At 42.7% G+C, this 13,477-nt stretch overlaps 1 protein-coding gene across 2 annotated transcripts in view; it reads right to left on the reverse strand.

Moving 5' to 3' along the window:
- The window catches only part of LOC124784850 (tight junction protein ZO-1), a 484,431-nt gene that overhangs the window by 247,693 nt on the left and 223,261 nt on the right, over positions 1-13,477 (reverse strand). For both annotated transcript variants that reach the window (XM_047254134.1, XM_047254133.1), the window contains exon 9: positions 6,561-6,682. In XM_047254134.1, coding sequence (XP_047110090.1) covers positions 6,561-6,682 — 122 coding nt within the window. The remainder of the gene's footprint in view (positions 1-6,560; positions 6,683-13,477) is intronic.

Raw genomic sequence — 13,477 nt, forward strand, 5'->3', positions numbered from 1 at the left:
CAGAACGCAAAAGGTTGTGCCAAATACTTCAGACAATGTCGAAAAGGTAAAAAAATTTATTGAACTGGGTGGGGTAGAAGGGGGCGGGGGGGGGGGGGGGGGGGGGGGGGGCGAGGGGGAACCACAAATGACATCCCACAAGGTTCAGTTTTGGGTCCACTTCAGTTCCTTATGTATGTGAATGACCTTCCAGTTAACATACAATAAGCAAAATCGATACTAGTTTTGTACAAGAAATACAGACATACCAACAACCGATGTCACACAACGAGCAGGAGTCAGTACAGAGTCGACTGCTCCAAATTACCATGTGTACATACTGATGAAAACAAACTGAATGAAGCATATTAGTAAGCTTCTCAAACAATTATGTTTGACTATTTTTGCTCTTCATATAACTGCTAATCTCGTATACAAATATATCAACTTCCTGACATATTCTAGACATTTCTACTGAAAAATGTCTTACAGAATAATTTTCTGGGGTAACTCATAATTTATAAAGAATGTATTGATTGCACAAAAGAGAGCAGTAAGAATAATATTTGGTGTTCACCCACAGGCATCAAGGAGCCAGGCATTTTAACTGTACTGTCACAATTCTTAAGTATGAATTGAAATCTGTCATAAATAATTCATTCATCACAATTTGAGAAGAAAAGTGATGTTGATACATACAATTGTATAGGGAAAAATGACCTTTATTATCAAGTGCTAAAGCTTGAATTGCTCAGAAAGGACCATTTGACAAATGACATAAAATATCTGACAGGTAGCGAAGCAATTTTTAAATCTAATTTAAAATTATTTTTCCTCAATAACTCCTTCTATTCCATTGATGAATTTCTACTTACATACTATGGAAAATCCAAGAGGGAACATGACAATATTATGAGAAGGAAAGTTGCTACCCACCATATAGCGGAGATGCTGAGTTGCAGACAAGCACAACAAAAAGTGTCTCAATTGCCTGAGACTGCAGTCTTGGGTGTGAGTTGTGTGTGTGTGTGTGTGTGTGTGTGTGTGTGTGTGCATGCATTGTGCCTATCTGCAACTCGCAACTCTACTTACAAACTTGTAGCCAGTAAAAAAATAAAAATAAAAAAAATAAAAAAAAATTATGAATAAAATAAAATAAAATAAAATAAAATTGTAGCTGTATGAGTATGCCGAAAAAAAATGTGTTAATGAATGTTAATGCTAACTATGTGCACAGATTCTGTTAACTGACTTGTTCCACATCATTTTGATAAAAGAATCTTTCACGTGATCTATGGGACATGTGACTAACTAACTATTTTGTGTACTTTGCAACAAAGGTTGGGTATCAGGACAAATCATGGGCCCGGCATCAAATGTGTTCAAGTTCTGAGGAATGACTCATGCTTTCTGTGCAAATGGGACAGTCATACAAAAGACAAGCACTGGCCTCAAAAAATTTGGAAAATCAGGATAATAAAAAGTTGGAGTAAAATTGTACATTTGATTCAAAGGTGGATCCAAAAAAACTTCTGCAACCACTTCACAAAAACATGGCATTATGTAAAAATTTATGAGTAATAAAGCCCTACTTTCAAATGCCTGTGGCACCTAAATTACCATGGCTATGAGAAGTGAAGATGAAAGAAGGGGATTTTCATCAGCCCTGACATTCACAAATTAATGACAGATTAAACATCTGAAGACAAAATGAATGAAATTTAAAAATAATCTCAAATATATTTTAAACAGTAATGGAGAAGGAAAGTTGCTACTCACCATATAATGGACATGCTGAGTTGCGATAGGCGCAACAAAAAGATTCACACATTTATACCTTTCGGCCATTAAGACCTTTGTCACCAATGGACACACATACACACACGCACACACATACTCATGCAAACACAACTTGCACACACATTTGCAGTCTCAGACAACTGAAACCATACTGTGAGCAGCAGCACCAGTGCATGATGGGAGTGGTGACAGGGTGGGGGTAAGGAGGAGGCTGGGGTGGAGAAGGGGATGGATAGCAGGTAGGGGTGGTGGACAGTGATGTGCTGCTGTTTAGACGGAGGGAAGGAGAGAAGGCGGCGAGGGGAAGGGGGAGGGGGGGGTTAAGTAACAGAAAGGAGAGAAATATAAAGACAGAGTGTGGTGGTGAAATGACGGATGTGTAGTGCTGGAACGGGTACAGGGAGGGGGCTGGATGGGTGAAGGCAGTGACTAATGAAGGTTGAGGACAGGAGGGTTACGGGAACATAGAATGCATTGCAGGGAAAGTTCCCACCTGCGCAGTTCAGAAAAGCTGGTGTTGGTGGGAAAGATCCATATGGTACAGGCTGTGAAGCAGTCACTGAGATGAAGGATATCATGTTTGTCGGCGTGTTCAGCAACAGGGTGGTCCACTCGTTTTCTGGTCACAGTTTGTCGGTGGCTATTCATGCGAACAGACAGCTTGTTGGTTGTCATGCCTACATAGAATGCAGCACACCTGTTGCAACTGAGCTTGTAAATAACATGACTGGTTTCACAAATAGCCCTTCCTTTGATGGGACAGGTGATATTAGTGACCAGACTGGAGTAGGTGGTGGTAGGGGGATGTATGGAACATCGAGGTCTATTACAGGGGTATGAGCCATGAGGTAAGGGATTGGGAGCAGGGGTTGTGTAAGGATGGATGAGTATATTGTGTAGGTTTGGTGGACAGCAGAATACCACTGTAGGAGGGGTGGGAAGGATAGTGGGCAGGATATTTTTCATTTCAGAGCAAGACGAGAGGTAATCGAAACCCTGGCGGAGAATGTAATTCAGTTGCTCCAGTCCCAGATGGTACTGAGTTACGAGGGGAATGGTCCTCTGTGGCCAGACTGTGGGACTTTGAGAGGTGGTGAGAGATTGGAAAGATAAGGCACGGGAGATTTGTTTTTGTTCATGGTTGGGAGGATAATTACAGTCAGTGAAGGCTTCAGTGAGACCCTCGGTATATTTTGAGAGGTACTGCTCGTCACTGCAGATGCTACGGCCATGGGTGGCTAGGCTGTACAGTAGGGCCTTCTTGGTATGGAATGGGTGGCAGCTGTGGAAGTGGAGGTATTGCTGGTAGTTAGTAGGTTTGATGTGGATGGAGGTACTGAAGTAGCCATGTCTGAGGTGGAGATCAACATCTAGGAAGGTGGCTAGTGGGGTTGAGTACGACCAGGCAAAGCAAATGAGGGCGAAGTTGTTGAGGTTATGGAGGAATGTGAATAGGGTGTCCTCCCCTTCAATCCAGATAGCAAAGCTGTCATCAATGAATATGAACCAGGTGTGGGGTCTGGGATTCTGGGTTTTTAGGAAGGATTCCTTTAGATGGCCCATGAATAGTTTGGCATAGGATGGTGGCATGCGAGTGCCCAGAGCCGATCCCAGATTTGTTTGTAGATAATGCTTTCAAACAAGAAGTAATTGTGGGTGAGTATATAGTTGGTCATGGCGACTAGGTTGTTGGTTTGGAATCCATAGGGCATCTGGAAAGGTAGTGTTCAATAGCAATAAGGCCATGGGCATTAGGAATGTTAGTGTACAGGGAGGTCGCATCAATAGTGATGGGCAGGGCACCGTGTGGTAAAGGGACAGGAAGTGTGGAGAGTCGGTCGAGGAAATGGTTGGTATCTTTTATATAGGAGGATAGGTTCTGTCCGGGTAATAGGTTGAAGGTGTTGGTCTACGAGAGCAGAGATTCTCTCAGTGGGGACACAGTAACTGGCCACAATGGGGCGTTCTGGGTGGTTGGGTTTATGGACTTAGGAAGCATGTAGAAGGTGGGAGTGTGGGGAGTGGTAGGGGTAAGTAGAGAGATGGACTCTGGAGAGAGGTTCTGGGATGGGCCTAAGGATTTGAGTAGTTACTGGAGATGCTGCTGGATTTACTGGAATGGGGTCACTGTGGCATGGTTTGTAGGTGAAGTATCTGAGAGCTGATGGAGTCCTTCTGCCACGTAATCCTTGGAGTTGAAGACAACGGTGGTGAGCGTTTGTCTGCAGGTAGGATTATAAGGTCGGGATCAGTTTTTAGATGGTGGACTGCGGTACCTAAACCCCTCACCTGGTTCAGATTCAATGATGACATCTTTGCTATCTGGATTGAAGGTGGGGACACCCTATTCACATTCCTCCAGAACCTCAACAACTTCTCCCCCATTTGCTTCACCTGGTCCTACTCAACCCAACAAGCCACCTACCTAGATGTTGACCTCTACCTCAGAGATGGCTACATCAGTACCTCCGTTCATATCAAACCTACTAGCCACCAGCAATACCTCCACTTCCACAGCTGCCACCCATTCCATACCAAGAAGTCCCTTCCGTACAGCCTAGCCACCCATGGTCGTAGCATCTGCAGTGACGAGCAGTCCCTCTCAAAATATACCGAGGGTCTCACTGAAGCCTTCACTGACTGTAATTATCCTCCCAACCATGAACAAAAACAAATCTCCCGTGCCTTATCTTTCCAGTCTCCCACCACCTCCCAAAGTCCCACAGTCTGGCCACAGAGAAGCATTCTTCTTGTAACTCAGTACCATCTGGGACTGGAGCAACTGAATTACAATCTCCGCCAGGGTTTCGATTACCTCTCGTCTTGCTCTGAAATGAAATATATCCTGCCCACTATCTTTCCCACCCCTCCTATAGTGTTATTCTGTCGTCCACCAAACCTACACAATATACTCATCCATCCTTACACAACCCCTGCTGCCAGTCCCTTACCTCACAGCTCATACCCCTGTAATAGACCTAGATGCAAGACCTGTCCCATGCATTCTCCTACTTTCACTTACTGCAGTCCAGTCACTAACATCACATATCCCATCAAAGGCAGGGCTACCTGTGAAACCAGTTATGTGATTTACTAGCTAAGCTGCAATCACTGTGCTGCATTCTATGTAGGCATGACAACCAACAAGCTGTCTGTCCGCATGAATGGTCACCAATAAACTGTGGCCAAAAAACGAGTGGACCACCCTGTTGCTGAACACGCTGTCAAACATGATATCCCTTATCTCAATGACTGTGTCACAGCCTGTACCATATGGATCCTTCCCACCAACACCAGCTTTTCTGAACTGCGCAGGTGGGAACTTTCCCTGCAATAATCCTACGTTCCTGTAACCCTCCTGGCCTCAACCTTCGTTAGTCGCTGTCCTCACCCATTCAGCTCCCTCCCTGTTCTCATTCCAGCACTACATAGCTGTCATTTGACGCCACACACAGTCTTTTAATTTCTTTTACCCCCCCCCCCCCCCCCCCCCGTTCTCTCCTGCCCTCCATCTAAACTGCAGCACTTCACTATCTGCCACCCCCACCATACATGATTTCATCCTGCTTTTAAGCGATGTATGCTTTCGCAAATGGAGAACTTAAATGTGTGTTGTAAGTGTTAGTTTACTTTGTGATGAACTTTAGTGGACAGTGAAGCAGGATCACTCACAAACTTTTACAGCAATATATAATCAGGACTTGGATATTGATTTCACTATTGAGTTAGTTGCTTTAATTGGAGAATCTACTGGGGGTCTTTTAGGGCAGAAGCACAGCAATGACTGATCCACTTCTATGATCATAGAGACACACTTTGTCATCAAGATCGTTCACTAGCCCAGATGTGAATGATTCTAGTACTAAGTTGAGAACACAGATGCAAACTGTCACAATTATTTTCTCAGCTGCGGGAAGCCAGTTGCAACAGACAATAACTGGGATACGCTACTGTGGAACTTGATAATGACTATGAGAACTTATTTTGTGATACTTTCACTATTAAGACTCTTGTGAAAATTGCCTCACACAGCTAATGTCAATGAAATGCTTCTTCAGCAAAGGGGAGCACAGTGTATAAAATTGCCCCCCCCCCTTTCCCCAATGATTACACAGTTTCAAGAACATTACTTCTAAATTTTTTCTTTGGAATAATGAGTCCAAAGGGAACTGTGATTTACACACCTGTGATATATAACATAAAAATAAGTTTCATGCAAATGAGTTCTCCTTGTCTATGGAAATAGTACAAATAGTATATAGCAGTTTAGTGTTAACTGTTATTACAGTATACGGAATTGGTACGTAACAGCTGCTTCTCTTTGTGAAAATGTTGCTCCATATCCCAGAGAATGTACCTTTATTAAGGGATAACAACACAAGAAGAGCTGATAAATTAACTAAAGCTAGAGATACTACACAGTTGTATGAGGTAATGTTACTAAGCAACTATAAAATGTATCACTGAACATCCACACCTCCTGAAAGAACAACTCAAGAGACCCTAAAAACCTGAAAGCAGGTACTTCCCAACTACAGTTGCAACCCTGCCCCCCCCCCACCCCCCCCTCACCCACCCACCCACTCCTGTCCACCAAAGAAAACTGTTATTTTTCACCTGTTACACTTTTATTTTGTATACACTGTGTTGCTGCCTGAATTCTGTATGTAAAAATATAAATATAAAAATTATGAAGTATTTCAGTCCTACCCCAGTCACCGGCATAACTGGACATTCCTCTTCTGTCTCAAATTATAAACAGAAAATTGCTGCAATCTTACCTATTCTGAAGACTTGCCATGAACCGACAACACCATTGTGCAGAGTATCAACCACGTGAAAGACATCTCCTTTCCGGAAACTCATTTCTCCTTTATTTGGTTGGTCATAATTAAAGTGAGCTCTGTAAACATGAAGTTTAACATCATTAAGCAAATCAGACACTACAGTGAAGTCTGAAGCAGTAAAATGTCAAACTTAAATTGTAAAGGGAAGTCTGGTACATACAAAATTTCCAGCATAAAAATTGAAAACATTTTTGAAAGTGAAGGAAATAAATTAAATTAAAGTAAATAAAAAAGTCCTTCTTGATAACTATTGAAACATATACATCTTTTAATTATGTTTTATGAAAAAAGGAACAACTCCTTGAATAGAAGAATTGTTGAGTCACTGAAAGGCGCATGTGCTCGTGCGCACCCGTGCACAAATACACACGCATGCACACTCACGTGCGCGTGTGCACCCCCCCCCCCCCCACACACACACACACCTGTACAGCTACACTGTGCCGGCTCAATACACAATGCTGCAATGCTGGGACCACAGTTCTGCTGGTTGGCAGGGCTGAGGGGCTGTGTCAAAGGGACTGGATGAGGAGAGGAAGGAGGTGGGGAGTGGGAGAGAGGGCTACAAAAGACAGGCAGACATTTCAGAGGGAGGCAGCTGGTGGGCAAGATATGAATGTGAGAGGGAGAGGCAGCAGATTCATGAGATAGGAACGCAACACATGGGCACCGGCACGAATGGTGGAACACATGCTGTCCCTCCCTCCCATATTCATATGCTTCACGTGGCTGCGTCCCTCTGAACTACCTGCCTCTCTTCCCTAGTGCTCTCTCCTACTCCCCACCTCCTCTTTCCCCTCGTCCATTCCCTCTGACAGAAACCTGCACCCCGATTTATCGGTGGAACTCCAATCGTAGCACAGTGTACTCGGCCAGCACAACGTAGCTGTACAGGTGTGTGTGTGTGTGTGTGTGTGTGTGTGTGTGTGTGTGTGTGTGTTTTCTAGTTCAAAAAAGGATTCATCCAAAATGTAGCAAAATTGTCAGTATCATTTATAAGTCTTTCTACAGTTCAATGTCTCTACTATTTGGTGAGTGTTACCTTTACTGCCAAATTCTTTGCATTCCATCAGGATTTTCCATTACTGTATTTTTAATTATCTTTATCATGTACAAAAGAACATATCTCTTATTACCCTGGGCTGTTACTCTGGTATAATATATTTACTTTGATTCTAGACCAGCACCTTGCCTGTTTCATTTGGGGTTTGATTCCTTATTATGTATTATCACCATTCCTTAATCTTGTTGTCTTCAACTTCTGTAGCATTTCTCTACTCATAGAAGGATCTCAGAATAGTCAGTACCTTTTTGTCAACAGCTGGACAGTTATTTTATCTTTAATTCTGAAGTAGGTGTTCATTCCCACTAGAGTTGTCAGTTATTGTGAAACAGGATAATTATGTATGCAACCTGCCTTTGAGTCTGGTAAACTTTTTTTCTGTTAATTTGAATTTCAGCTGTTTTTGTATCTTTTTTTTTTTTTTATAGCAGGCATGGTGAACAAGCATAGTATTATCTTACATGTGTGTGGGAAACTATTATAATCCACACTCAGCTGATTGGTATACCAGACTCATGGTTATTTATTTGGAACACAGTGTTTACCTGTAGCCGTCTTGCCTACACAGAGTTAGCACACTGCACATTAAGGTATTTCTACATGATCAGTTCTACTGTCCCAATAAATGAGCACATTATTCAAAAGTTTGTGACTGCCTACCTAGTTTATTCTGTTTTCAATCCTGTACAGCTCTTTTAATTTTGATGAGTGTAAAGAAGCAGCGAACCCTATCCTCTGAAGATGGGGAGAGAAACAGAATTAGCTTCAAGAACTTTTGTTTCTTTTGGTCTTCTATTACAGGACAAGGTACCAATGAATCCAAAATCTCAAGATTCAGCAGCCAGTTTACTTCTACTGGCAATATTCCAGTTTGCTGAACTGTGAACAACAGATTATGTAAAGGCAATGCCGCAGTATGTAATAGAGGTCTGAGCTGCAGATGGACATATCAACTACAATTGAGATGCAGTAGCTGAAGTCGTAAAACATTGTTCTAACACTGAGGCACAGACATACACACATACAGCTACACTATGCAGATTGCAGTGCTACCTACTTTATTCTTGTTTCTTTTATGTGCTTATCTAATTCTCATTGTTAAATGGTGAAGTGTTATCCTCCTAGAACTTTCCATATCATATTACTGATTCCATGCTCTTAACAATTTTCACCCTTTAGAAACTTTTGTACGTAATTTTCCTGTTCACAAGAACAGAAGAAAAAGAAAGGAATGAAGGAATGTGAAATGAAGCCTGGTGATCATAAAGAGTACAGTACATTATGCAAGAATGGATGCTTCATTTTTGAAGAGCACGATGCTTCAAAATCATGCTTCCATTATTCTATACTGGAAGAAGGTATATGCAATTTGGTTAGAATAACTTTGGATGAAGACCCACACATTGATAAACTGAGGAAGTATGGGGACTGGTCACAATGATGGGATGTGGGTTAAGAAGAATAATCTTTGGCAAAGGCACAAGTCTGAAGTATCATGAACTGAGAAAATATGGGGATCAGTCACAAGCAGAAGGAGATATTGCTTATGAAGAATGGTAGCTATGCCACAAGTTGCTATCACAAGCATACTTAGAAATAGGAGAGAAGTATTAGTTTGTATGAACAATAAGGTAGTCACAACAAATAAACTTTTACCACTGAATGAGGAAGTGTTAAAAAATTCAATTGGGAAACATTGGTATTAGTGTTAGTAAAGGAGTACCAAGATGAGTCATGAAGAAGAAAAGGACAGTGGATGCAGTGTCTACTTTGCAACATCTAAATCTGGAATTTAGTGATCACATCCTGATTCAATATGGAAGTAAAAGCAAATGACTTAATTCATATGTTAGCAGAGGAAAAAATTCAAGAGTGCACATACTTGTTGTATTAAGTACCAATTAGCAGTTAAATGATGCTGTTTGACATGCTCAAGAAATATACTCCTGCAACCCACCTTTCAAATGCTACACATTATGGGAACATGCTCATTAGCTGCGTTTACAGCTGCTGTGGACAATATACAAGAATGTATGAAGCTCCAAACAAATGTGAACTCTAAAATGTTCTTAAGAGAAGAGGTAAATTTCTTTGTCAGAAAGTGTGATCGATAGTAATTGTGGAATCACCAAAATATTACAATAAAGCCTCACACATACAGGACTTCAACACATCACAAGAAGAGGGAAGTAAAAAAACATCCCAACTCTCAGGTCTACTAAGTGTGACTGATTAATCAAGTGTTCAGCAGGGTTGCAGAATTGATTTTTATGCGACAATATTTCGACAGTCGACCCAGTCGCCTTCTTCAGGTGCCATGGACTGTATTATTGTGAGTAATCACTGCCTTGACTCCAACCAGGAAGTAAGTATGCATAACAGCACAGTTTGCTGCATCTGAAGAAGACAACCAGGTCGACCGCCAAAATATTTTTGCATAAAATGGAAACTGAAACTCAGCTGAGCACCTGAATGTCCACCATTAAGAAAGACGCTGAATGTCACTCACTATCCACCATCCAGTTTAATTGGCTGTTATCCTCAGAATTCATAAGTGACATATGCCAAGAAAGCTTACATTCAAATTTAGGCTCACTATTTTTACAGATATAATCAGAAAGAATCCACTAGCTAATTATCAGAAGTCATAAATAATGGAAAGAAGACTGAAAGGCAAAGTTGTGAAGTTCCTCAATCAAACAATACTAAAAAGGAATAAGATATACAGAACAAATTAAATTACGCTTCGAAATCTGAATGAACAATAATACACATTTTCATATGAAACAAATTTTAATGAAATAATTTGCTTGTGAAGGTAAAATCAATCTTCTACATGATTCCTAAAATCCACAGAATCAACAGTAGTGGATGTCCCATTGCAGCTGGTAATTGTGTTCACACTGACAGAATCTCTGCTCCTCATGAGCAACTCTTCAAAATAATTGCCTGTAACCTAGCCTCCCACATCAAAGACATGAACTATTTTTTCACCCACTCTCAACCACCTCCAGCCCATTACCAAGTTGACCCCTACTCACATTGTTGAGGCCATCTCCCCATGCCCACGAGCCGGCTGCTATCAAATACTACATCATCCATTGTCCTCCCAATTTCAAACCAACGCCTCATTCTTTATACATCTAATTACACACTCCCCTCACACAAAGATATATAAACAAATCTGAGACACAGGCATGGGCACCAACATGGCATCCTCCTATGCCAATCTGTTTATGGAGTATCTATAGGATATCTGCCCAGTCTCCCAAACCTGAAACCACATGTCAGGTTCATGTCCGTTGATGATGGCTGCACTACCTAAACCCAGGGCGCAAACATGATATCCTCATTCTTCCGCAGCCTGAACACCTTCTCTGCCATTTTTAAACCTGGTTTTCCTCAGCCCAATGCACCCCCTTCTTAGGCAATGATCTCTGCCTATCTGATGGATCTATCCACACTTCTCTCCATATCGAGCCCACGAATCGTCAACAGTTCCTGCATTGAGAGCAGTCTTCCCCCTCTTTTCTTTTTTTTTTAAACCACACACACACATATACACACTCCCACATAGTTTGGTCAACCACAGATGCTGCATCTCCAGAAAAAAGAATTCTCTTGCCGAGTATGCTTAAGATCTCGCAAAGGCCTTCATTGACACGCACTATCCCCCAATCCATAGACAGAATCCCACACCAAATCCTCACACACACTTAATCCCATTACCAGTCCCAGAACTAGCTCAAAGAAGCAGCCCATTTGTTACCCAATGTCATTCTATACCGGAGCAACTGAACCAAACACTTTGCCAGTTCTTCGACTATCTGCCATTGTGTCTAGAAAAGAGGAACCTCACATCCACAAGCCTTTCCACGCTACCTATAAAGGTCTATCATTATGCCACACTCACTTGCTACCTCTTGCCATTTGGCTCGTATCCTTTAGAAAGACCCCAATGTGAGACTTGCCCGATTCACCCATCCAGCAATTCCTACTCCTGTCTTGTCAAAGGCCTATTGTCTTCCATCAGAAGAAGAGCTACCTGTGAGTGAAGCCAGCTGTGCTCCTTTTCTCCACAGCAGTTTATGTGGACACGTTCGCCAACTGACTGTCCCCCTGAACGAATGGTGACCACCAAATTGGCTGAGAGCAGAGTTGACCACCTAGTGACGTATCACACTGTCAAGCACAATACTTCGATGGCTGCTTCACAACGTGGGCCATCAAGATCCTTTACCGGAACACTAGCTTTCCAGGACTACATAGATGGGAGTGATCTCTCAACAGATCCTTCATTCTTGTAACCTCCGGCCTCAATCCCCACTAGACCTGTGTCCCACACCTAGCTCCAATCTACTGCACTGGCCTTAACTTCCCTCATCCTACATCAACTCCCTTTTCCTTGCAGCCTCCCCCCTCCTCTGTTCTATCATCCCCAATACACACACTCCTCTACGTCACCGTCATCGTGCACTGCATGAGCTCACTGGTGCCAGTCCCACATTCCTATCCAGCCAGTACACCTGCCAATGGTTGAGACTGTCAGCGACCTTTCCCCAATCAACCCCCCCCCCCACTCACCATTTTCTCTCTCCCTCCTCTGCCCTTCCACCCCACACAACTTCTCACCCCAGTCTACCTGCAAAGTTGCTAAAGGATTCATCCCAAACCTACCAAAGTTCCCAGTCTGTCAGTTACTTGACAACTGTGCTATTTGTTAGTTGTTATCTTTACTCCTAAAATATTTACAATCTACAAAAACTTCCTTTGCCATATTTTTAATGAAAATCGTGGAACAAGCAACTACATAGGTTGGAACTTAAATAGTGGCAACAAAGCTGTGGAGACACTATGCAATGGAATCTACTATTGTCGCTGATAGCACACGTTGTTGACATACCTACCTCACCTCCGAGCAAATGGACTCGCCCGTCCCAGGTCACCGGCATGCGCACAATTGAGGGAAACACAGTCACTTGTGAATGAGCAGTCTAAAGTAATGGTGTCACTATGTTTTTGAAACAGGAACAACGGAACTGGATTAAGATTCAATGTGCCAGAGGTTGTACAGCATGACAGTGTCATCAAGGTCTTCAAGAGGCATGCGGGGAATCAGCATTGCTGTACAGAACAGTGGCACGCTGGGTAAAAGCCTTCAACGAAGATCGGCAAACTGTGGCAGACATGCATCGGGCAGGTCGTCCTAGCGTCTCTGAAGAAGTGCATGCTGTTACCACGATAGTGGACAGTGATCGACGCCATACAATTCGTGAGCTCGCCCATGAAACTGGATTAGCGCACATGACTCTGCTTCGCATCCTGAAGCCTGGGCATGCAAAAAATTGCATCACGATGGGTTCTACATGACTTGACGGAAATGCAGAAATGGATGCATTACGGCATTGCTCAGACGCACTTGGAGCGCTATGACCACGAACGAGAGGCTTTCTTATGCCGCATCTTAACACTGGATGAGACATGGGCCACATTGTATGAGCCAAAACTGAAACGCCAATCCAATGAATGGTGCCATTATGGGTTGCCGTGTAAGTTAAAAGTGTGTCAGAGCCCCAGTATGGTTAAAGTTATTGTGGTTCTTGTGTACAACTGTGATGGTTTTATCCTATCGCATTACTTTCCTCCACGGCAGACTGTCAGTGTACAGTATTACTGGTTGTTTTTGGAGCATCACCCGTGACCAGCTTTGCAAAAGAAGTGGTGACACTTTCTGGGCAATCCACACATTATATTGAACGACAATGCACACGGGTGGAAACAGCGCAAG

This window comes from Schistocerca piceifrons, chromosome 1 (genome assembly GCF_021461385.2).
Source record: "Schistocerca piceifrons isolate TAMUIC-IGC-003096 chromosome 1, iqSchPice1.1, whole genome shotgun sequence".
Classification (NCBI taxonomy): domain Eukaryota; kingdom Metazoa; phylum Arthropoda; class Insecta; order Orthoptera; family Acrididae; genus Schistocerca; species Schistocerca piceifrons.